The 26,949-nt window shown below is 41.1% G+C and overlaps 1 protein-coding gene across 6 annotated transcripts in view; it reads right to left on the minus strand.

Moving 5' to 3' along the window:
* Positions 1-11,220: 11,220 nt before the first annotated feature.
* Positions 11,221-26,949, minus strand: part of LOC147432315 (Galactose oxidase/kelch repeat superfamily protein) — an 80,159-nt gene continuing 64,430 nt past the window's right edge. For 3 of the 6 annotated variants that reach the window (XM_086492278.1, XM_086492277.1, XM_086492282.1), the window contains 8 exons: positions 13,481-13,564; positions 13,247-13,384; positions 13,046-13,168; positions 12,729-12,782; positions 12,255-12,644; positions 12,096-12,155; positions 11,897-11,990; positions 11,221-11,759 (listed from right to left, as the gene is read on the minus strand). In XM_086492278.1, coding sequence (XP_086348404.1) covers positions 11,928-11,990; positions 12,096-12,155; positions 12,255-12,644; positions 12,729-12,782; positions 13,046-13,168; positions 13,247-13,384; positions 13,481-13,564 — 912 coding nt within the window. In that variant the 3' untranslated portion in view covers positions 11,221-11,759; positions 11,897-11,927. The remainder of the gene's footprint in view (positions 11,760-11,896; positions 11,991-12,095; positions 12,156-12,254; positions 12,645-12,728; positions 12,783-13,045; positions 13,169-13,246; positions 13,385-13,480; positions 13,565-26,949) is intronic. The other 3 variants (XM_086492281.1, XM_086492279.1, XM_086492280.1) reach the window with 2 other exon arrangements.

The following is a 26,949-nucleotide window of genomic DNA, read 5'->3' on the forward strand; positions in this document are numbered from 1 at the left end:
TCTGTGTGTGTGTGTGTGTGTGTGTGTGTGTGTGTGTGTGTGTGTGTGTGTGTGTATATATATATATATATATATATATATATATATATATATATATATATATATATATATATATATTAAGTACAAAATTGACGTATCTTTGAAAAAATAAATGGACGCAAAATAAGACATTTAAGTTATAGTACATGATCCTTTGTCAAAAGTTTATTTGTTATGTGTTTTTACATATAAAATACTAAATTGGTGCATGCTTACAAATTTTAAGTTAGAGCTACAAGATACTCTACCAAAAAACTATGTTCTCAATGTAAAAAGAGTATCTTGACTCTACATCTAGTGTGGCAGGTTAGCTACCCTAAGGTAGCTTCCTAGTTAACTACAAGCATATATAAAAAAATCTCGTCTCATGCGAGTGCATTCTCCTTTTTGAAGAACTAGTAAACATGCATCTTACATTCATGTATTAGATCAAATCTAAGATTGAAAGAGTGTGGGAGACATGAGAAGAGATTTGTACAAGACTTGGCAAGGATGGAAAATTGCCTTATATTGATGGTGTTCTTTCTCTGCAGTATCACTGTCCTAGAAAATAATGTAAAACAAAAGAGGTTAGTGAGTAATTTTCAATATGTATTGGAACACACGCATTGAGTGTTAGTCAAATTTATATGAATTCTACATAAAAAGGTGCGTAAACATACCGCACACGTGGTCAGTAGACGAGGGGGGAGGTGGTACTATTCTCCCAAATTACTATACCTATGTAAAGACATGCCCTCTGTTTTGTTAGCATGAGGGATTTATAATTAGCTCTAGATGGTAATAACAAGACATAAAAGGGTCTTCTTAAGGTTTTGAAAAATAGTATGCCTACTTGAGATTGAAGCTGAAAGACTATGTTGGCTTCTTGATATCTTTCCAACACTTTCAACACAAATTTGATTCATTAATTCAAAGTAAACTCATAAAAATATTTGACTAAATAATCACAAGACACAAAGAGAATAACATGAACAAGAATCAAAACACAAGACATAATATTGGGTACCAACCATCCCTCTCAATCAATATGATTGAGTATTTGTCTTCCATATCTTTATTCATCTTATAGAACATGCATTACAATAAAAATATATGAAAGATAAGAGAGGATGCACTACGCAATCAAGAGAGTGTGCCATGATTAAGAGAGAATTAGCATAAAAGAGAGCAAAAGTGTATCTTTTGCAGCTTTGCTCTGATGGAGATTCTGATGGCTCCACTGAATTTGAAAGGGGATAAAAAACATGTCACTTGCTCAAAATGCTTTTGGCGCACTCGTCTTCCTCGTAAAGAGTTAAGAAGATGATTCCTGCTGAAGAACTGTGGTGCACGCAAAGACGCGATTTTGGGATTCTTTTCTCTCCACCCAAAATAGAAGTGGTTGCTTTTCACTTAAACTATAAGAATAGTAGATAAAAGAGAGTTTTTTACATTGCTTATTTTGAAAAAAAAAAGAATAAAACATAAGAAAATTTAATAAAATGTTTAAAAAAGTAGTAATAGTAAAAATAGTCCAGTGCGCTTCTTTTCAAGCTCTTCCAAGAAAAAATTCAATCTTTTGATCCATAGCAAGAGAGTCTTAGGTGGCTATAGTTGGTTTATTCAAGGAAAATAAAATTACAAAAATAAATAAATGTAAACCTAAAATATATATGCAAGAGTTAAATTGCAAGAACATAAGAAAATGAATAAGATGATATATGTGTCTGTTGTATGAGTCAAAAAAATCTCAAGAATACCTCCAGTGAATGTGCAAAGCCTTTGAACAATTCAAATGGTTAATACAAGTAGTTGAGAGAGAATCTTCTTTGTTTTCTTATGATTGTAGACATTTTGATTGATTTTAAGGCTAATTTTTAACACTTTGTAATTGTCTCTTGTTTTTTGTTATGATTGTAGGCACTTTGATTGAATAATCACAACACACAAAGAAAGAAACATGAACAAAACAACATATTGGGTACCCAACCATCCCCCTCAATCAATATGATTTAAGTATTGGCCTTCCACCTCTTTCTTCATCTCATAAAGCATGAAATTACAAATATATTTATTTATTTATATTTATATTTATATTTATTTATTTATGTGTGTATATATATATATATATACATATATATTTATTTATTTATTTATTTATTTATTTACATAAAAGAGAGAAAATTAGCATAAAAGAGGGAAAAAGTATATCTTCTACAACTTTGTTGTGATGGAGATTCTGATGGGTCCCTTGGCTTCAAAAGGGGGGTAAACCATTAAGTAACTACTTGGATGCTTTCAGAACACTGGTCTTCTTTGTGAAGAGTCAAGAAGATGATTCCTACTAAAAAAGTACAGTGTGCGCGAAGACATGATTTCAAGATTCTCTTTCTCTCTTCGTGTATGCACCCAAAATAGAAGTGGTTGCTTTTCAGTTATTATGGAACAATAAGTAATATCCAAAGTTTCTCACAGCTTTCAAGTCAATTATTGATGCATTTTACCAAAAACAACAAATTTAATAGTTCAATCCTATTCTAAGAAGGATATGGATTTTCTAACCACACAGAATCATTTTTCTTACAAAATTCAGTGGGTTGGGTTGGTGATCAAAATCTATGGTTGTTGAAACCCCACAATGTTTGTTGAAAACATAATATTCGGTATAAAAAATATCGCATTTTTGTCATTCTATTGATCAATCATCAATATTCTATGCACATTATTGCCACTAGGTATATGCTTCCTTGATACATTTTGCTAGTTTTTTCAACTTATAAGCCAACAAGACTCACAGTGTATCTCTTGGAATAATTCTAAAAATTTGCTCTATTAAGAGGACTTCAAACTGTCTCAGAATTGAAAAGTGTCCTCTTATCAATCCAGTTTTAGTGTTAGTAGCTAGGGTTGGGCTTCTATTGTTTGAAGCAATAATCTTTATTTTAAAAAAAACCTTACACGCATGTCGAATTGTGAAGGTCAATGGTGGTTGTTTTTTCATAACGCACAAATTTCTTATATTTCACGGCAAACTAGAAATAAACTAATCAAATGTGAAAGATTAATATAAGGCTCATAATAAAAGTTTTTTCTACAAGAACAAATTACCAAAAATTCTTCTAATCAGCTGAGGAGAAACTTTTGTTTCACTATTGAAACCCCCCATATGTCTTGCAAGAGTGAGTTATCATAGTCTAGTAAGTTGATAAACAGTTTATCAACCTTCAAAACGGAGACAATTTGGGAATGCATATCAGTAAGGTGGAACAAATCACTACAATACTCATTTTGTACAGTTTCTTCATATAATCCATGGTCGTCATTGTTGATAACACGCTCTAAAAAGATTACAAATGTGAGTGTCATGTAGGTTGCATGCCCTTTGCACCCAATCAAAGTCCTACTCTTATTCTTTGGCTCAAAGTTCAGTAGATCATGCACCCGTCATGCAATCAATGAGGTTCATGAGGTATGCCTTAAAAGATACCCTTTTTATGTTCAAACGGCTATAATGTTTAGCACAACCTAGCAAAATTTAGTGATGAAATCTCATTTTTTACTACAATTCCCAAGAACTATGATAACAATAAGCATTCAATCATGTAGAGTATAGACACCATGATGATAGCTCAAAGTGCAAAGATTGATTAGAAAACAACGTCTCAAATAGGCTTAATGATTTACAATCATTGGCCAGAGAGGTTGCGTCCTCTTGCTATTGGACCATGTCAGCATTTAACTTTTCAAGGTGGCTAGAGGGCTTTTCTATATGGTGCCACAAGTTTGGGCTTACCCTAACAATCGCCCCTTTAAGCCATACTTGGGGTTTTATAAAGTCTTTATGTGTTTTTGGATTCATGTCATGGCGTAATCCTAGGCTAACATGATTCATCTACCTGATTAATCATGGCAGTTCTCGCTGGATTTAACACATCACGGTTCACAATTGAATACATCGTGGTGATTCTTAGTGGATTCAGCGACATACTTCAATGCCTCATGATACATCATAGCCGTTCTCTACCGAATGCATCACTATGGTTCACAAGTGAGACTTAGTAGGTTCACTAGTAGTCCTAGGTAGTACAATTTTGTTCGTTCATTCATTCATTTTTGTGATAAGAGGTCATCATGTGTATCCTCTTCAAAAAAATTCTTCATCTTGTTGTTGTCGTCGTCTGTTTTTGTTGTCATCATCTCATGTTGAGTTTGTTGTTGGCGTCATTTTTCATGTTGTTTTCTTCATCTTCCTTTGCTTGATTTTCATTGGTGTCGTTGGTCCATTTTATTGAGAGTGAAATCCTCATGGAAAATGGTGCAAAGCACGCATACATTTTACTTTGTGTGCTTGTATGTGTGCTCATGTGAGTGGTCATGAAAAAGGTCCTACCTTGACATTGCAAGGCAATGTCTAACTCTCGTGTACATGTGTGCGAGGTGCCTTTGTGCACATGTAGTAGATACATTTTGGGGAATGGGCTCTTTGTAAAGAAAGAATTTTTCTTGATTGCTTAGTGAAGCAATTCTCCCTTGAGTGTTGAGAAGAGGAACCTGAACTTTATGACTTTTTAAATTTGAAGAAGAAGCTTGATAGTGCTCGGTGTGGAGGTAGCCCGTGTGAAAGGGGGCTAATGGCAAGAGGTTCTTAGGTCTCGTTGGAGGCAAATATTAGGGGAAATGCATGCCCCAAGGAAATAAAATTCTCAAAAAAAAGAAAAGTGAATTAATGTGAGAATGGATTTCGATAGATGTTAAACGCGCAGGCAACATGATGGGAAGTAAAGGAGGCACCTTTTGGGGCGATCGCTTTGCAATTCATGGGCATTTAATGTCTTGGACGGCTGGTAGGTGAGCAGTGAGCAACACGAGATGTGTGTGATGGGGTGCACGTACCGAGCAAGGAATGGTGGCATAACTAAGCAGGAAGTAATGATGTGGCTAGGCTTTTGCGAGGGCCATGGTGTCAAGCCTCGGGTGTAATTCCTAATGTCTGTAGCGCTAATGGGGCCAAGGTGAGATCAATCCATGAGCAAAGAAATAGTGGCGCCTAGTGCTAGCATAATTTGATGACGGAGGAAGCAGCACAGGTGGCTAAACAACGATATATAGCCGGTAAGATATTGGGTAGCGCATTGCAGTTTGGCAAGGCAAGGATGAATGCAAGTTGGGTAATGGTCATGCGAGGCTTAGTTATCAGTTATTTGAACAAATAACTAAGCCTCATTCTTGGTCACACACAAAAAGGAGCATTAAATGAGTTATTGTGCCTACCCTATGTAACTATGCCGATTTTGGCATAGTTGTGAAGTTCAAGGCATAGTTGGGAGGATGAATGAATAACTAAGACTCGCGTGACCATGCAAGAGCCTTAGTTATTCATAAAATGCTTTGTTTGGGCATAGTTGGCATAGTTATCAATAACTGATTACTAAGCCTTGCATGACCATGCTCTTGGTTGGGGATGCGACGATGACAAGCATTCGGCTAGTAACCTCAATAAATCTCACGAGTAGCATGATGTAGATTGATGGGGAGTCGGGACCTGATAGATGGGAGGTTAAGCAGCAACAAATATACAAAGGTAGTGTGGCACGCTACGGGCCTCTTGTTGAGTTACACAAGAGGGGCTTAGACAGGGGGTGTGAGCTGGATGCAGTTGGGATTGGACCAAGTTTGCAACAGAAGCCTCTAGAAAACCTTTTGAATAAAAGGGTACTTCACCAAAAAAAAAAACCTTCCAAGTGGTTCCCACCGCTAAGGTGCACACACAAATAATTGCGCTCTCTCGCTCTCTCTCTCTCTCTCTCTCTCTCTCTCTCTCTCTCACACACACACACACACACACACACACACACACACACACACACACACACCCTACCAATAGAAAAGCAATAAGGTAAGATTAATAAGCTCCAAAGATGAAGCAGCCCAAATAAGATGAAAACAAAGGGCTTTAGGTAGGCTCGATCAAACATCAAATGGTGTCCGATTTTCATGCTAAAAAGCTCTATGGAACGGCAGCAAGAAGCACTCCATGCACAAACAAATTGCACTAGCCAATGGTGGCTTGATTGAAAGTTATGAGGCAATTAATAAAGCAAAAATGAGCACAAAAACCTGAAAAATTAAGCGCACACATGCACACACAACATTATTAAGCCACCAATCAAAATGTCGCAAAATTAAGAAGGGTAGTGGCTCATTGGTATTGCCAAGAGCATGCCCAAACTTGGTTAGCAAACGATGGTGATTAGGATAAAGGGAGAAAATCATATATGATTAGGCCAATGGGAAAACCATAGGCTCTGATACCACTTGTTAAAATTAGGGAACGAAAGCGTGCTCTACCCTAAGCGTCATTAGTGAGCTAGGCTATGGTGGGTGAAAGCCTTAAGCTCACCATGATGCTAGGGTTAGGATTAGAGGAATGGAAATTAGGGTTAGAAGATAGCTTAGGGAAAAAGCATAAAGGTAGAGTATAGACACAATGATCATAGCTCAAAACAAAGATTGGTTAGAAAACAGAGTCTGAAATAGGCTTAGTGCTTTACAATCATTGGCTAGAGAGGTTCAATCCTCTTGCTATTGGACCATGTCAACATGTATCTTTCCTAGGTGGTTAGAGGGCTTTCCCATATGGTGCCACAAGTTTGGGCTTGCCATAACATCGGTGAACTGTTATACCTTTGCAATTGATCGTCTTTGACATATCCACTGTGAAGGAGATACTCCTAGGACAAGGAAACTTGTAAACTATAGGAAAAATTATAAAGAGAGGAATAAAAGAGTGTAAAAATACCTTCAAAAGAATGTCCATTGAGAGACATCGCTAGATACTACTTGATGATCCCTCATAAATTGTCACGTCCTCGTCCCGATGGAAAGAGAATGATTGAGAAAAAATATGGCTTCATGATGCTCTTGAGCATTCTGAGACAATCACATGAGAGGAATAGAAGTGAATTTCATGTGTTCAAAATAGTGAACATCATATAATTTGTATTATGCATAAAAAACCATGTTTGGTAGTCAAGGTGACATCCAAGCAATTTTTAAAAGTTGCATCGACAAAAACAAAGCCCATTTACAAGTGAGTGAGCTCCATCTTTCTTTACCCACCTCCCACTATTTATCTCACACCTCCAACCTCGCCAAGGAGCTAATGGAAGATGAGAACCTTGCAGTGCTCCTATCGTCCTGAGCGCGCAACCCCACCTTCAATCGAAAAAGATGAAACCCTCAAAATTTACCGCTTTTTAATGCAGATCTGAATTTCGCTAAACGAGATATGGGGATTTTACCTCTGATCTTCAAATATGAGTGTCTCAGAATGCTTGAGAGTATTGTGAACTCAAATTTTCTGTCAACCGTTGTCTTCTTTTTGAGATGAGGATTTGACTATTTTGAAGAGATTATCAAGCAGCTGAGGTGAAGTCACCTTTAAAAAATCACAAATAAGGGGTTTTACAAACATGTATTGGACACACGTGATATGGTAGTTTTACACCTAGTGAACCCCCCGAGCTTGCATAGAACATATGAAATGTCAATTTCATTTTGAAAAGTGTACAACTCATACCTTATCTTTATAAATTGAGGCCAAAATTTTGAAAATTTTACAAAAAGCCAAATTTTCAAATGAGCTATATATACAAAACATCATTTTGAAGGTGCCGCTTTTGTTGTGATCTCTCCACGGTTTCGCTTGCAATGTCGCCGTAAATCTACTCTCAAAACGCATGGAGAGCTCAAGAAATCCATAAGCGCATGAAGTCTGCAGTAAAGGGAAACATATAACTCCACCGTGTGAGTCCTTGAGGCCTTCAATGTCGAAGCTAAGATAAAGCTATGCATTTCTCTCTCTCCTCTCTTACTCAACTGGAATACACAATCTATCCTGAGAAAATAGCATGTGTGTTTCTTATTTTGGACATACCTGCAATCCAAACCGCCTAGCGGGTGTCGCTTTTATGAAGGATATGGAAAAAACGGTTGAAGGGTGCAATTTACCGATGTACGACATCCCCTTTATATGAAGGGAATGCCACAACACCCATTGTTGGGGCAACCCAAGTATAGGGTTTGAAAGTGCAAAAGACTCGGAAAAGAAAGTTCGTGATTTTGGGGGAGGGGGGAGAAATCGTGACATGTGCAAGCGATGGAGTGGCTGTTGCGTGAACAAGATTTGAGGAGGATTCAAAGGCTAGCTAAGAGTGTGACTTCACATAATTAGTCGCAGCTCTCAATTAAGTAGAGAGGGAGAGAGAGAGACAAAGGACTTAGCAGATTCTCCTCGGATATTAGAAAAATCTAGATCAAACCTTTAAAAACCCAGATTTGATAAAATCATGCTCTTTTGTAGAGTCCCAATTTTGCAACAAATATTAGCATTTCATGTCTACGGAAAACAATTTGTGCATATTGATCAATTTTAAGAAACCTAATTTGTTGGCTTTAAAAAGAAATGCTATTAATGAACAATTTCTTATTTTCTTTGAAGACAATCCTTTTTATGGACAAGCAGAAAAAGCTTCTCTCAGAAGGAAAAATATCTTGATTGGCTAGGAAAAAGATTTACTGTGAGAGCTACATGTAGCAACATCCAAAAACGTTGTCAAGCCATACCATCTTGCCATCTTTTCAAAAAAATCCCCCCTCTCTTTGGTCACACCCATATCTATTGAATGGTTGATGTATATACTAGGTATGTGTTGTGTAATTCAAATCTTGCCATGCACTTGATATCACCACCCCTTTTACACCAAGGAAGCAACCAACATTAGAAAAGCACCTCTCATGTTTCGAAACAATCCATGGTAAATGGGCAAGCAACCTTAATAATCTTTGATGAGTTTAAGTGCAAGATATGTTGCAATCTCACCTTATATGCATCCTTATCTCTACGACTCAATACTGTCAATCAAAGACCCTTCATTAATGCTATCGACAAAGTGAAGTTCCCAAGCACACCCGGCCTTGTGATTGGCACCACAAGTTAAATCTTCAACAATCTATTTTAAGGAATAAGTATATGTTTCAAAGGGTTTCTCAAATTTGTTGAGAGGGTGTTGGCATACGTATATTCTAACTCATCGTGCACGAGGCTACTTGCATAGTAAAATGGAATTAGAGACATTTGGGGTGCACCGTGCAAAATTTGCCTCATATTAGATAAAGGCATTGTCTCGTGACCTCTTGCCATGGATCTCCATAAAAGGAGTCCTTCCATTCTTGCTGCTCTTTGAGGTCATTACATATAATTGCCTAGTAGCCATCATTAGCAATGTGTTGTCTACCACTACGACATAGACTTTAAACCATGCTTCTATATCAAGTTGTAGTGGTTGGGAGCCATCATGCATATAAAGCTAATGCTCTATGATGACATTGTAAAGAGGGCTGTTTTTCATGCATAGTGACAACTCTTGCTTTTTTTTTTTTTTTTCTTCTCTTTTTTTTTTTTTTGGGGGGGGGGGGGGGGGGGGGGGGATGCGAGAATCAGCAAGTACAACACAAGACTAGAGGAGCAAAATAACAAAGCTTGAATTGATTTTTCCAACACAATTGTATAGATGTTTGGAAAAAGGGTATGAGAGCTTGTGAGGGTAATGAAGGTGGTTTAATTGGCATCTGCCACCACAGTAGTCTAATTGGAGGAGATTGAATGTCGCTGAAGCAACATAGTTGATATACATGTCACCAATACAATCAGCAAGTTAAGTCCATTTTGTTCAATGTCCCCGCACATCAATATAAAAAAGAATTGTAAAAAAGGCACTTCAACTCCAATGAGGTGGAGTCAGTGCATGGTAGTCCTTTTGATATAACCTCACTCTATCTCTGAGTAATGATGGCACGGATGTTAAATTTGGCAAGACACATGACGCATAAGTAATTCAAATGTGTTTAAATTAATGATGGAAATACTTAACTTAGATGACTCAAATAGTAGCATTTTACTTCACCTCCTGTTGAGCTCCCACTCTCCCTTCAACTCAAGCTCAAGCTTTCCCTATTTGCTTGCTCAAGGTCTTCATAGTATCCCGGGTACTTGACCATCCAATGAACCTTCCATATGCATGAGTAGGTGTGGCATGGTGCACACATTCGGTTGGAAATATGTATACAAAGAAAAATGATCTTGACGACATATGTGTGCGAGTGCAAGTGTTCAGTGTGCTTGTATTTAATAGTTGATCAATGAATGCAAAGTATATTCATTGACGATCCAGATTGTAGATTGAGAAGCAATATTGGGTCACAATATACGGCATCCAAATGCATTGTTAGCTAGGATTGTGTGCCGGCGCTTTTGCCCTCGAGTGCTAATGCCACATATTTCGTCTTTTCACAATGCTCAGATGGATTCCTACTGTACATTTACATCTCCTAAGGATGCAAGACTGATCATCATTTTTTCTGTTTTGTTTTGTTTTGTTTTAGGAGTCAAGTTGGGCACTCCCAGCGGTTCCCCTCATACACCAAAGAAGTACACAAGAAGAACGACTGAGACTGTGCACCCAAGCTCCTAGGGCAGACCTTTGGTCACTAGTTTCCTCTGGACTACGTGAGGCTTTGCTTCCCCAAGAGGACAGGATTATCTACACTCTTAGGGCAATGCCCTTGAGAGACCCATCTCGCTGACTAGTTATGGGCGTGACAAAGACCAAGTACCTCTGTTCAGAGGCCCAGGTACTACGGGACTTGCTTCGGTCTTCCTTTCGGAGTTTTCTCCTCCAGGTAACTTATCGCTCACCACGCTAAACTGCCCTTGTAACCCGACGCTTTTCCCCTAGGAAATGCCATACCCGCTTGGAAGGGCGTCGGCTCACAGGTGGCGCCCGCTGAGGTTGGTGGTGTCTCCCGTTGCACCTCCCAACCCCTTTTTGGTGAGGTTGAGCCCCCCGCTGGGGCAAGGCACTTGAGTTGCTCTTGTAGCTCATTTGGCTTCGCTTGGGGAGAATGACGTCATCTCCCTTGGGAGGGATCGTATTATAAAATCATCATTCTTCGACTATTTATCTGCACCAGTCAGCAAAATGCTTCTACATCAGCATGCACCATATTTGCAATGCTCAACCTCCACCCCTGCCTTGCCTCCAAAACTGCAGAATCAAGTGGAGCATATACCTTCAAAATTCCAACAGCAGAAGGCATGTGACCCATATGCCTTAATAAGTAACAATCTGGAACAGCAGATAACGCTCAATCATAAGAACCACATTGATGGTATAAGCATTGTGTATGTTGCCCTGATAGGGCCATAGACTTCAAAATGCTTAAAACACGTATACATTATATTGAAGATCATACTATACAGATCATGTCCCTTACAAATAGAAAAGGTATATCTGCCTAACAATACAAACTCAGCGAGGCAGGCAGCCGCTTCCAAATGCTCCACATTGTTGGGAATTTGAAACAATCTGGAATTGACACCAGCAATGCTAGATAGAAGTCATAAGTGAATTGTTAAAGGGAATCTCACAATGATCATTTGAGAGCGGTCACATCACTCGTTGACAAGGTGCTTCAGCGTTCCAGAACTAGCGCTCGCCTTCGCAGCTTGCAATCTTTTTAACGCATGAACAGCCACCAGATCAAATGAAAGCTGGAGTGCTCATTCGTGTAGAGGAACTACAAGACCCTTTGTAATATGTACAGAGTACAGATTCAGACTCTATGGTATAATGACACGTCAAATGTCACCTGCTAGTTGGTGGTGGCATGCATTAAATCTGTGCACAAGAAAGGACGATGTGAACCATTGGATTGCATCTAATCATCTTATCAGTAGGACCGCAAGGAAAACATGTGATATATAGTAAAGCAATGAACAAGCATCTATCTTAGTTTGCAACTCGCAATGCAATACCTCCAACAAGGTCAGAGATAGCTCTCTGTGGTTACGAGGGGTTCTCATTCGACTGCAGTGTTTGCACAGTTTGTTTTAATTCAAATAGCTCAACCTGAAAGTTATGCACACACAGACTTCAAACACACGGTATCTTTGACACACTTTCCATGACACTTATTCTGTGGTAAATTCTTCAACTCCAGTTAGAAGCATGCACCTGAAGTTGAAAAGCCCGAGATCGCTCGCTTGATAGAACTCCTCTGGTTGTTTGAAGTTCCTGTTTGAAAGGAAACAATAACAGAGCAAAAACTAGAACATTAAACACCTTCCACTTGAATATAGAGCACCACGCCAACATTGAGGCCGTCTGGTTTACCTTTTGTGTGTCCTCTAGGACTGCCTTCAGAAAAGTAAGATCGTGCTCTAGCCTCATATTCTCAGCATGAACAATATTGGTTAAGTTAATTGACTCCTCCTGAGCTAATTCAGCTGCAGCCAGCTTTTCTTTCAAGTCTTCGTTCTCCTTGAGAGAAATTGCCAGCCTCTTCTCTGCCTTTTGCCTACTCTTGATTACTGTCCCAAGGCTCCGTTCTGCATCCTCCCTGCTGGAGCCAGCAGATTTTACTTGCCCTTCAAGAACTGTAATTTTTCTAAGAGCTGCTGCAAGCTTCTTCTCATAGCTAGCCTTGACCTCTGTTACCGAAGAAAGCTTGCACTCAGATAAATCAGCTTGTCCACTGTCCATGCCAACATCTTCATTTGCGTTCTGTAATGCAGGTCATGCAAAGTCAATGCAATTTTCCGTCCTGCCTCTCTCGCACTAGATACCTATTTTAGTGCCCCAAACTACCTTTTCACAGACAAAATGCACAAGTGCTCCTGTGTCTCTTACCGTCTCAATCTCCTGCTCATGTCAAAAGAAATCAAACTGCCAAGATGAGTCACCAATGCATATGCATATACCAAGATGAACCCCAATGCCCGGGCGCCCAATAACTAGTGAGCACCTTAATCACATCTTCAATCATATAGGCTTCACTAATTGCAGCGACAAGTCCAGATTCACCAACGAAGGAAAGTGCAAGGTTATAGACTCATGGTAGTTGCCTAAACAGTCATAGAACCACCATTGCAGGTTATCTATATTAGTTTTTATGAGTAGTATACCCCCAATTGGCTGTTGCCAGTCGAGCTATTCCCAGCATGTCTGCTCTGATCCTTTGACGGGGAAGACCTATCTGCTTCTTGAAGCCTTTCATTCAATGCCATTGCACCTGGATCAATCAAGCTCTGAGCAGAAATAGGTTATACTGATTTATGCTTGTCATCTCAAACGACTTAAAGATACTTCTCACCACGATTACTTACAGGTACTTCTGCAGGTAATGAGGCTGTAACCCATGCCTGGTCAGCTCTCTTTGCTGTAATGGGAGGTTCTTTAACTGTGATCCTATCGGGGCTCTTTGTTTGTACAAGGTCTTGTGTTGCGATAAAAAGCACTTCTACCTGCAAGGTAAAATTAAAAAGGGACAGCAATCAACACATTATCAACCGGCAAAAACTGAGACTTTGCATCTTAATTATGTGGAGGTCTTGACAAACCTCACTAGCTATTCCTTGTCTCTTCCCACCAAAGACAACAAGAAAAGACCTTTCCTTTCTTTGGGCAAGGACCATAGAAAAACCCTGTAAAAGAATAAGACTTTGGTGTCTAGGAAGCATGATTCTTTATCAGACCTCTCAAGCTACCAATTCAAGCCTTTTCAGGCCCAGAAAAGAATATGAAATGAAATTACCATTAACGTCTTTGAAAGGCCAGAATGGCCTATGAGACTAGAAGTTACAAATATATGAGCCGTGCTACAATTGTCTGGAAAGAACATGATGAAAAAGGCTAACACGAGAGAGAGAGAGAGAGAGAGAGAGAGAGAGAGGAAATGAAATGATACATTAAACGTCTTCAAAAGGCCAAAATGACCTATGAGACCAAACTAATACAATCTTGGTGGATCTAATACAGTGTCTGGGTACAAAATAAAAATGAAGTAAAGTGAAAAACTAAAACCATCATCATCATCATTATCATCAATGCGCGAGGATGCCGGGTATCGGGTGCTGTCCAAGAAAGTTTTGCATCGGTCGCTGAAGAGCATTGTCAATGTCCGCCTCTATAAATAGTCGTATTGGACGTCTCCCATGAGAGAGAGAGAGAGAGAGAGGAAATGAAATGATACATTAAACGTCTTCAAAAGGCCAAAATGACCTATGAGACCAAACTAATACAATCTTGGTGGATCTCATACAGTGTCTGGGTACAAAATAAAAATGAAGTAAAGTGATAGTCATCATCATCATTATCATCAATGCGCGAGGATGCCGGGTATCGGGCACTGTCCGAGAAAGTTTTGCATCGGTCGCTGAAGAGCATTGTCAATGTCTACCTCTATACATAGTCGTATTGGACGTCTCCCATGTCGTGCTAGAATAGTCCTGATCCTCTGGTGGAGCCTCCGTCGATGTCGTGGTCGCCCTCGTAGACGTGGGCATCTAGCTCTCCCAAGCTCCATGGCTCTGTCAACAAATATACCTTTGGTATAGATGGGCTCTGAAGTCTGCTGTGAAGCTTGCTCATCTAACTACCGAATCCCTGCTCTAAAGAAGTCAGCGATCTCCCTCTGTGAATGTCTACCATTGCTTGATCTCCTCAAGAGACTCTCCCGCTGTCTACGCAACTCTAGCAAAAACAAACGGAGGCATCTCTGATCTTGATATCTCATGACTCTAGCCAACGGTTCAAAGCCCTCTCTGAATAGACAATAAAAGTGGCCTCATATCTCATAATATACCGGACAATGACAAATGTGACGTAACTCTGTCTCTGGCTCTATATGACACAACAAGTAAATCCTGGCCTCTGCTGGTACTCTGCTGAATCTACCAGTCTCAATCTCTAACTGATGCAATGATGTGCGCATTTGACCAATAGCACATCATATCCCATGGGAAAAATGAGTGTCCATATAGACCGATCTGATCACATATCCGTCCTCTGTTAGTTGGAGAAGATGCTCTCTATAGAAAGCCATCATCGTGCCCAAGTCCTGTGTCGGCCGTATCCATGTGCTCCTCGTATCTAGCTGAATCAAATCCTGACGTATGTCTAGTGGTCTCTATCCGTGTGAGAGATAGGGAAGGTGCATCCAGGGAGTATTGGAACAGAGGCAATCTATCCATGCTAAAGCCATGTGACTGAAACCATGATGTCAACTGCCCATACCAGCATGTTGTGTCCCCCTGTAGCGCTAGCTGTCGGGATGACTCAAGGGCTAGCCGAGCTTAACTGTCTCTGAGGAGGTCTCATAAACTGTGCATGAAGGGATACTGATCTAGTAAGTGCCTCGACCACGAGGAGGGGGGCAGCTAGCTCGGCTCAAATAATCTCATGTGGCACTGAGGCCTTAGCCCGAATTACCCAAGAGATCATAGAGACTAAAGGCCTCTCCATATATCTCCACCCATCAGTGCTACCAAATCTGCCATGATGGTCCACTGAGGGTCCCCAAATCTGAACTCCATAAAGCATAGCTGAAGCCACTAGAGTGTCAAAAAGGTAGAGCTTTGTTCGAGGTTTCTGAAACTGAACTTGCGAACACATCCTCTCCAATCCTCCCAAGGCTTCATAAACTCTCGTCAGTCTAGTCTCTGTTGCTCTCCTTGAAGACTACCCAAGATAGGTGAATGCATCTATATACTCCACCATCTCTTGGCCATATGTAAATGTGGGTGTTGACCTCCTGACCCACTGTGGTGTGGTGTTAAACACGCGAGGAAGTGTAGGGTGTGTACCTTGGAGAGGGGCGAGTGCCTGCAGAGAGATGGGCGCTAGCAGAACGAAGAGGGAGAGAGAGCAGTAGCGCTAGATGTTGGAAGGGGAAGAATTGAGTGAGTAAAATGACTCACCTTCCCTTTATTAAAAGTATAGGACCAATTTTAAAGTTAGTGGCCAAGTTCAATGTGAACCTGGCCAAAGGTTAATAACCTTTACACTATACACAAAAGGGGGCCATTTGGCCCTTTAAAGCATAAATGGCGCCTTTAAGCTACATGACTCCCACCATCTCTATGCATAGATGATGTTGTGCTTTGGATAAGCACTTAGTGTGAGCATCTGCTGGATTTTGTGATGTATGGACCTTAACCAATGTAATAAGGCCATCCTCAAGCACTTCTCGAATGAAGTGATGCCGCACATCAATATGCTTTGTGCGTGCATGAAACATGGCATTCTTTGCCAGACATATGGCACTCTGGCTATCACAACCAAGCATAGGTGCCTTGGCAGGCAAACCAAACTCACTGCATAGACGTGGCAACCAAATGGCTTCTTTGGAAGCCTCAATGGCTGAAATATATTCAGCCTCTATCGTAGACAATACAACAATCTTTTGCAATCTAGAACACCATGAAACAGCACCTCCAGCAAGAGTAAACACATAGCCACTTGTGGATTTCCGTGTGTCCACATCACCAACCATGTCAGAGTCACAAAATCTCTTCAACTCCAATGGTCCTTTACCATAGCAGAGGCATTTGTTTTTGGTCCCTTTCAAGTACCTCATAATGGACTTCACTGCATCCCAATGCAACCTGCCTGTATTAGCCATAAACCGGCTCATAACTCCCACCACATGGGCTATGTCAGGCCTAGTAGCAACCATAGCATACATAAGTGAACCACAAGCTGAAGCGTAAGGCACACTTTGCATGTCATTGGCTTCTTCCTTTGACTTGGGACAATCATCCTTGGAGATTTTGACATATGGCTGTAATGGCACACCACGAGGCTTTGCTTCGGCCATGTTAAATCTGTCCAGCACCTTTTCAATGTACTTTTCTTGCGGCAAATACAATAGGCGCTTGTGTCTTTGCCTTGTAACACGCACTCCAAGTATATGTTCAGCTGCCCCAAGGTCTTTCATTGAAAATGCAGATTTCAGCTGCCCTTTAAGAGCATCAACAGTGCTTCTTTTCTTTGCAGCTATCAACATATCATCCACGTAGAGCACAAGAATGATAGGGCTACCATCCTCATCACGTTTGGTATACAAACAATGGTCTGCATGGCTTCTTTTGTAACCATGTTTACGCATGAAGCGATCAAACTTCTTGTACCATTGTCTACATGATTGTTTCAGCCCATACAAGCTTCTATTGAGCATACATACCAAATGTTCCTTGCCAGGAATAACAAAACCCTCAGGTTGCTTCATGTAAAGCTCTTCTTCCACATCACCATGCAAGAAAGCGGTATGTACATCCATTTGGTCCATTTCCAAATCAAGAGCAGCCACTATGGAAAACAATATACGCAAAGTGGTCATCTTCACTACAGGAGAGAACGCTTCCTGAAAGTCTATGCCCTTGGTTTGAACATATCCCTTTGCAACTAGCCTTGCCTTATACTTGGGTTTTGCATCAATAGTCTTGACTTTATACACCCATTTGTTAGGAATAGCCTTCCTTCCTTTGGGCAATTCCACCAAATCCCAAGTATGATTAGCATGCAAAGCTTTAATCTCTTCCTGCATAGCAAGCTCCCACTTGTCGCTATGCTCACATGTCTTTGCCTCTTTATACGTAAGAGGCTCTCCCTCATCAGTCAACATACAGTAATGCAAAGAGGGATCATATCTGCTCACAGGCCGTCTTTGATGAGTAGACAGCCTCACCCAATGATCCACATTATCCGGCAATGGGTTTACATCAGGTGGCATGATAAAATCATCAACAATGGGCTATTGTACATCATTTTCAGCACCATTTTCAGCATAGTTTTGTGGCTGCAAATGCCCTTCAGGAGCCTCAATTTTCTGCCCAACATCATCTGGCTCAAACACCACTGGATCATCTACATTTTCAGCCATATGTGGTGCATCCTGAGGGTCAAGAATAGGCCTAACAGGTAGCTGGTCATGCTGAAATTTGACCCTTTTATGGTCATGCTTTGAGGCACAATTGTTTTGAAGCAGCCTTGCCTCATTAAAAACAACATCCCAGCTACGTATAACCCTTTTGAGCTGAGGTAACTAAATCCTATAACCCATTTCTCCTTCTTCACCATATCCCATGAAAAGGCCTTTAATGGACTTGGCATCTAGTTTACTCCTCAACTCAGGTCTAACATGCACAAAAGCCTCGCAACCAAAAATGCGTAAATGATCATATGAAGCAGGCTTGCCAGACCAAACCTCTTCAGGGATGTTACCTTTCAAAGACATGTGAGGGGATCGATTGCATATATGCACTGCAGTTTTCAAAGCTTCTCCCCAAAATCCATGAGAGAGATTAGTTGTGGACAGCATGCATCTCACCCTCTCACAAAGTGTCCTATTGAATCTTTCAGCCACACCATTAGAAGAGGGGTTGTATGGCACAGTAAGCTCCCTCTTAATGCCCAAATTTTCACAAAATTTGTTAAATTCAGCACTTGTGAACTTCCCCCCATTGTTCGTACGCAAGCATTTTAGTTTTCTACCTGTTTGGGTGGTCACAAATGCATGAAATTTCTTAAACGCAGAAAAGGCTTCATCCTTAGATTTAAGCAAATAAACCCAAATTTTCCTAGAATGATCATCAACAAAGGAGACAAAATAGCATGCACCTCCCATAGACTTAGTAGGCATGCTACATACATCAGAATGTACAAGATCAAGCACACAAGATTTACGAGAGACATCGAAGTAATAAGAACGCTTTACTTGCTTGCCATATTGAAATTCATTACAAAAGTCAAGCTTTGTGCCTTTAGCATCAAGCTTGTTCAAAGTACAAAGTTTAGAAAGGCCCTTTTGGCTCATATGGCCAAGCTTCTTGTGCCACAACTCCATGTGAGAGTTAATTTCAGCCAATGCAATAAATTTGCCCAACACGGCCTTTCCATGCATGCAGTGAAGTGTCGCTTTCTTTGTGCCCTTTACAATCAGCCTTGAGCCTTAAGTCATTTTCCATGATCCTCTCTCAAACAAGATGCTGTAACCATGCATATCCATCTGACCAACAGAAAGCATACTCTTCTTGATTCCCGCCACATATCTAACATCATGCAAGACAAACTCATTCGTGCCATCTATGGAGAGATGCACTATGCCAATACCCTCAATGAGACATGCATGATTGTTTCCAAGGTATACATGGCCATGCTTGCCTACATCAAAAGTAGAGAAACACTCCTTGATAGGAGTCACATGAAATGAAGCACCGGAATCAACAATCCAAGTCTGGGATAATACATCATTTACAATCAACAAAGCATCAATAAGATCAGTCTTGGTGATCTGCATGTCCTGTGAATGAACGTTAAGAGAGGTATCAAGGTCATAAGCATCATCATCTGACAAAGTGGCACACAAGATGTCCTCTACATCTGACAATTCCTCAATCACAATACTAGAAGCCACATTGGCCTTCTCTTTGTCCTTTGAGCTATCCTCTGCATCAGTCTTGACTTCCTTCTTCTCTTTCTTTTTGTCTCCGCCATTCTTTTTCCGTTCTAACTCGGCTTTATAGTACCTGCAGTCGGTTTCTTGTGACCTTTCCTGCCACACTGATAGCAAGTCACATCACCCTTGCCTTTGCTGGCATTTCCTCTTTCCTTACTCTTACTCTTACTCCTTTGTGCATAGGCATTCTTCTTATCTGTCCTGCCTCTAACCATGTTGGCAGAGCTGCCTCCCTCTCCACTTGCTTTCCTCCTGATTTCCTCATTCAAGATAGAACCCCTAACACCATCAAAGGTCAAATTGGGGGACTCTAGTTGCATGCCAACAAGTTTTCGCATCAAATGCACTTGGTTGACGGGCATTGTATTCTCATACATTCCCTTTAACTTCTCCCACACATCAAAAGCACTTGTGAGACCTTTCACATCAATGACTGTCTCATAGGTCATGGCCATTTTAATGTATGTAACAATCTTCCTGTTCAGGCTAACCCATGCTTCATCTGTCATATTCTATGGCTTTACCTGTTCAAGTGCCCCTTCACAATCCTTAAGAAATAGGATTCCCTGGATCCTGTCTTTCCAAAGGTCGAAACCTGTTCCATCGAACCTCCTCATCTCGAAGAGATTCTTCACATCCAAAGAAGATGAGGCCATAGTTGCACGAATAAGAGAGCTAATACGCTGAATTTTTGGACAGAATGCACAAAAACCGGAGTATAGCCTCACAGAGGTGTGCACTACAGCTCTAAATGGTCACAAGAGCAATTTGGGGCAAAATAGGTCGATTTAGGCACAAAAAACAATTTCTGAAATTTATGCCCAGGAAATTTCAGCGAGCAAATTTGAGCTCAAAAACAACAATTTTAGTTGCTTTTAGCCTCACAGAAAATACATAAGGCTTATGCACAGCCTTTAGTAGCATGTATGAGCGAAAGCCCCAATTTGTAGCATCAAATTGCACAAAATTGAGCCACAAATGGTCATACATAGCCCAACTTTGTCAAATGTGCCTAGATTGCATCAATTTGCACTTTCCCCAATGTAGTCGCATCATAAAAACATTTGCAAAAACCTACGTAAATCTGAAATTTGCTGAAAACACCTATTTTGGGACCTGTTTTTCGGCAATTTCAATGTTTTCGGGTAGCGGAGACCTAGCAAAGATGTTCCCACACCTTAATACATGATTTGCAAAACCTGTATTTTGTTGTCATAACCTGTAATTTGCTGATTCTGACCTAATTTCAGCATGTCTTAGTTCAATTTGGCTTGCCGGGAGCTCTCTAGTGTCCAGGGACGAGTCCTTTGGCGATGAAATTGCAAAATCTCGCGTAAAAGTTGACCTCCTTGGCTGAAAATAAGGAGGTTGAAAATCAACGTTTGCAGGTTTGGGAGCAAACCCTAATTGGGCTCTGATAGCAATTGATGAACGCAGAGCGGTGTGTGCAAGTGATAGAGCACGCGAGGAAGTGCAGGGTGTGTACCTTGGAGAGGGCGAGTGCCTGCAAAGAGATGGGAGCTAGCAGAACGAAGAGGGAGAGACAGCAGTTCATTTCATACAAGTACCGAATTAGCTAAAGGCTAATTCAAAACAGGTACAGGATGATTTAACAAGATTTCTTGCGAGAAATCTCCTGTAAATCAAAGGGCAAGTAGTCCTACTGATGCAAAAGATCAAAGGCTACGAATTGGTGCGATTGGCACGCAAAACAGAGCCCGAAAGAAGAAAATACAGCTTGCTGTATTTTTCTGCAATTTTAGGGTTTTGACCCTATTTAATGCCTTTTTGTCCCAAAAGCTTCGGGAAAGCTAAAGGACAGTAATACAAGTGATCTGGAGCATTTTAGGAGCTAAAAACAGAGAATTCAACGTGCTGAATTTCCAGGACAGGTTTGCAAAAGTGCTCTATTATGCGAGGATAATCACTTGGATATGTGGATTTTTGGTTGTGAAGGTTTCTACTACGATTATGCTGCCAAAATTGGGTCAAAAAGAGAATTCTCAGCCCAATAAAAGCGACAGCATAAGGATAGATCACAAGTTAATCTCCAAAGATCAAGATGAAGAGCAGAGAAAGATTGTTTTCGATGCTCAGTATGCAAATCAGTGATATTGCATAAAGGCTGAAATTGCCTGAGAGTTGGAAGATTCACAAGGCGTTTCATGTGAGTCTTCTCAGACCCTATGTGGGTGATGTGCCAGAAGATATGCCAGCTGAAGATCAACCGGAAGTCGAGGAACTTGACGAGATCTTGGTCCCAAAACAGATTTTGGCACATAAAGAAAGAAAAGAAAAGGCAAGGTTGCAAGGTGCTGTTTGGTAAAGTTAAAAAGCTATTCACCTCTGGATGTCAAGTGGATGGAAAAAAGTGAACTTGCAGAGTCACTAAAAGTATGGGAACTTAAAACCTTGGTTTGCAACCTACCTTGACCCCTTAAGATTTAGAGCTACATGGATTGTCAGTGTGACAATGGCTTCTGAAAGAAATGATGTACATGTTACTTACAGTGAGCTCAAATGAAGTGCATGTTACATGAATGTTAGAGCTGTACAGATTGTCAGTTTTGCAATTGCTCTTATGGAATGTCCAAAAGTTTGTTTAGTGCTATAGAAGTGAGTATTTCTTGTCAGTTTGTCAAGGGTACAGCAATTATTTCTATTGAAGAGTACATGTGTAACTGCATTCTTAAACTGTCGGTTTGGGTATGCTCAAAAGGTTACTGGATCCAACGTATACTAAAAGACAGTGGCAAAATATGACGCTTCCATTTTGTCATTGGAAAGTTATTGACTCAAAGCAATGGCAGAGTGTGACGCTTCCACTATGTCATCGGGACAGGGTTCACACGCAAGCAATACATGTGTCAACGAGGTGTTGATTGTGAGCATGTATGTGTCGTACATGTGTCGACACGGTGTCCGGGCACCCGAGTGCTGACTATAAGCATGTACGACATAGGTGCAAACAAGGACGTTTGAGATTTCAAGAGGGGGATATGTCACCAGCCAATGGCAATTCCATTTTCGTTTATTTTCTCTTTCTTTGGGGAATTTCGTTTGTTTTACCTTTTGGAAACACCCCTCTGGAAATCTAACTGCCCTGCATTGCATAGCCAGTGTGGAACTGTTCAGAGAGAGTCTAGGCCTGAGGGCTAAAGAGCCCTAAGGTTGGACAAGGACTATGGTTAGCCAAAGTGGGGTCATTGGCCAGCCAAAGCGGAATCCTTTGCTACATAGGCTACATTTCAGTTCTGGATGTGGCTGCAGTGTACAAAAAGGGTCAAATGACCGACCTAGAAGAATGTAATGGCCGAAACTCCTAAATTTTAGGGACTGCTATTTTTGGACGGCAAAATGTCTTCGCATCATTACGTGCAGTTTGACATGGGGATCATTTGGTTACTTTGTGGCCAAGTCAACAGAGGCTGCAGGTGAGATATTTTTAGACCCGAGGGTCTAAAGCGGGAAAATGCACAAATGAGTGACACTTGGCACTCTGAGGCCAGTTTACTACTTAAAGAGAAGGCAAAAACGTGATTTTCAGCTGTGAGCTCGTTTTTGAGTGCTGTCACAGGTGGGAGAGCTTCAATGGAGTGTTGGCTTACCCTCTATGTACAGTGAGGTGCAGGATGTCATGACCTGCACACCTCTCACTGCTCTCTCTCTCCCCTATTCTTTATGGTTATGCCCCTCTAGTGGGCTCATCAGATTGACCATGTACAGTTGTGTGGGTTCATGCGCGATTGCCGAGGCAAGAGCCTCTTGCACAGGCATTGGACTAGCTAGCGGCTAATCCCCCGCAGGTACATGTGATTCGGAGAGGTTTCACGTGCGAAATCTCGTCCGATTCAAAGGGCAAGTAGCCCTACAGGTGCGGGAGCTCGAGGACTTGCTACGGATGCGACCGGCACGCGAAACGGAGCCCGAAACAGTGAATTACAGCCTGCTGTGTATTTTTGCAGGTTTAGGGTTTTGGCCCTAAACGGACCCTAATACCCCCAGAAGGTTCGGGGACGCAAGGGGACCGTTGTACAGGTGATCTGGTGCATTTTCGGGGCAGAAAACAGAGAATTCAGCGTGCTGCAGATTCTCGCCAGGTTTTGCAAAGTGTCCGTATGCGTCGGGAAAGTCATCCAATGCGTGGGAATACTGACTGTGAAGGGTCCTAGTACAGTTATGCTGCCGAAATCAGGCCAGAACAGTTGAAATTCAGCCAAGATTGTGCGGGGCAGCTTGTAGGGAACCACAGCTTTTATTCCCTCTGTTAGAGAATAAAGAAATACCGAAAGGGACGCCTAATTTAGGGGCCAGTCTGGTGTCGGTCTTCGCATACAGATGCATTCTAGCATCTGTATCCCATTCCCCTCTCTTGTGTCATTATAGCACAGGTAGAATAGACAACTAATAATAGGTGAAAGCTAAATCAAGGTTTGAAGTAAAGTCTACCGTCCTTTTTGAAGTTAGCAGGGCGGTTACATGGTTCCCTCGACGGGATTAAATCACTTTTTCCTCAAAAAGTGAGCCTTGGTCAGTTTGGGTTAAAGACACACAGAGAGTTTGGGATGACCTTGAAAACACAGAGAGTTTGAAAGTAGATCAAGTGGATTTACAGGTGCGAAAGGCTACGAGAGTCTTTCTTTGGATACAGGTGAGAAAGGCTACGAGTCTTTCTTTGGATTTAAAGGTGAGAAAGGCTACGAGAGTCTTTCTTTGGATACAGGTGAGAAAGGCTACGAGTCTTTCTTTGGATACAGGATGGATGGCAACAAGGAAGAGGGTTCCTCTTCAGAGGATAGACAGCCTATTCCAACATCACATGAAATTGGCGATAGTTCAGGCCAAGCAGAGAAAGCTTTGCAGGTTGTTACTGTTGTGACCATGTTCAAGCAATTGATGGAGAATCCAAGATTTATGGAGTTCATACGATCTTCATCAATAGCACATCAAGTTCAAGGCAGTTTTGGCATGCCAGGAACAGTGTTTAGGGGTATGCAAGGCACGGTGCCCAACCCCATGTATGCAAACATTGGTTTGCACCCAGGATTTCAGGGCACACAAGGTCAGTTTGGGGTGTCACAAGGCAACTTGGGTATGGCTGGTTTTTCAATCCCATCGGTGAATATGACACCTGAACATCAACATGTTACTGGCAAGGGAGTACAGATGGCTCCCACAGGTGTACCCATTATGCAAACTATCTCTTTTGACAATTTGAAGTCAATGGATAAGCTAAAGCCATACAAATAAGATGATCAGTCAGTCCATTGACACATTCAATGGCTTTGATGAGAGGACAAAGGTTTTCTCTTTCCTCGAACAGTTTGACAAAGCATTTGTTGGAAGGAGCATTTAAAGTCAAGAAAGCTGCGACTTTTTTGAAAAAAAAAAAATGCAAGTCAGTGGTGGAATACACTGATGTTACAAGGCAAACTCCTTCCACTTGGAATGATTTCATACAAGTACCGAATTAGCTAAAGGCTAATTCAAAACAGGTACAGGATGATTTAACAAGATTTCTTGCGAGAAATCTCCTGTAAATCAAAGGGCAAGTAGTCCTACTGATGCAGAAGATCAAACGCTACGAATTGGTGCGATTGGCACGCAAAACAGATCCCGAAAGAAGAAAATACAGCTTGCTGTATTTTTCTACAGATTTAGGGTTTTGACCCTATTTGATGCCTTTTTGTCCCAAGAGCTTCGGGGAAGCTAAAGGACAGTAATACAAGTGATCTGGAGCATTTTAGGAGCTAAAAACAGAGAATTCAGCATGCTGAATTTCCGGGACAGGTTTGCAAAAGTGCTCTATTATGCGTGGATAATCACTTGGATATGTGGATTTTTGGTTGTGAAGGTTTCTACTACGATTATGCTGCCAAAATTGGGTCAAAAAGAGAATTCTCAACCCAATAAAAGTGACAGCATAAGGGTAGATCACAAGTTAATCTCCAAAGATCAAGATGAAGAACAGAGAAAGATTGTTTTCGATGCTCAGTATGCAAATCAGTGATATTGCATAAAGGCTGAAATTGTCTGAGAGTTGGAAGATTCACAAGGCGTTTCATGTGAGTCTTCTCAGACCCTATGTGGGTGATGTGCCAGAAGATATGCCAGCTGAAGATCAACCGGAAGTCGAGGAACTTGACGAGATCTTGGTCCCAAAACAGATTTTGGCACATAAAGAAAGAAAAGAAAAGGCAAGGTTGCAAGGTGCTGTTTGGTAAAGTTCAAAAGCTATTCACCTCTCGATGTCAAGTGGATGGAAAAAAGTGAACTTGCAGAGTCACTAAAAGTATGGGAACTTAAAACCTTGGTTTGCAACCTACCTTGACCCCTTAAGATTCAGAGCTACATGGATTGTCAGTGTGACAATGGCTTCTGAAAGAAATGATGTACATGTTACTTACAGTGAGCTCAAATGAAGTGCATGTTACATGAATGTTAGAGCTGTACAGATTGTCAGTTTGGCAATTGCTCTTATGGAATGTCCAAAAGTTTGTTTAGTGCTATAGAAGTGAGTATTTCTTGTCAGTTTGTCAAGGGTACAGCAATTATTTCTATTGAAGAGTACATGTGAAACTGCATTCTTAAACTGTCGGTTTGGGTATGCTCAAAAGGTTACTGGATCCAACGTATACTAAAAGATAGTGGCAAAATATAACGCTTCCATTTTGTCATTGGAAAGTTATGGACTCAAAGCAATGGCAGAGTGTGACGCTTCCACTATGTCATTGGGACAGGGTTCACACGCAGGCAATACATGTGTCAACGAGGTGTTGATTGTGAGCATGTATGTGTCGTACATGTGTCGACACGGTGTCCGGGCACCCGAGTGCTGACTGTAAGCATGTACGACATAGGTGCAAACGAGGACGTTTGAGATTTCAAGAGGGGGGTATGTCACCAGCCAGTGGCAATTCCATTTTCGTTTATTTTCTCTTTCTTTGGGGAATTTCGTTTGTTTTACCTTTTGGAAACACTCCTCTGGAAATCTAACTGCCCTGCATTGCATAGCCAGTGTGGAACTGTTCAGAGAGAGTCCAGGCCTAAGGGCTAAAGAGCACTAAGGTTGGACAAGGACTATGGTTAGCCAAAGTGGGGTCATTGGCCAGCCAAAGCGGAATCCTTTGCTACATAGGCTACATTTCAGTTCAAGATGTGGCTGCAGTGTACAAAGAGGGTCAAATGACCGACCTAGAAGAATGTAATGACAGAAACTCCTAAATTTTAGGGACTGCTATTTTTGGACGGCAAAATGTCTTCGCATTATTACGTGCAGTTTGACATGGGGATCATTTGGTTACTTTGTGGCCAAGTCAACAGAGGCTGCAGGTGAGATATTTTTAGACCCGAGGGTCTAAAGCGGGAAAATGCACAAATGAGTGACACTTGGCACTCTGAGGCCAGTTTACTACTTAAAGAGAAGGCAAAAACGTGATTTTCAGCTGTGAGCTCGTTTTTGAGTGTTGTCACAGGTGGGAGAGCTTCAATGGAGTGTTGGCTTACCCTCTATGTACAGTGAGGTGCAGGATGTCATGACCTGCACACCTCTCACTGCTCTCTCTCTCCCCT

The sequence above is a fragment of the Adiantum capillus-veneris genome, chromosome 20 (assembly GCF_014529385.1).
Source record: "Adiantum capillus-veneris isolate H3 chromosome 20, ASM1452938v2, whole genome shotgun sequence".
In the NCBI taxonomy this organism is placed as follows: domain Eukaryota; kingdom Viridiplantae; phylum Streptophyta; class Polypodiopsida; order Polypodiales; family Pteridaceae; genus Adiantum; species Adiantum capillus-veneris.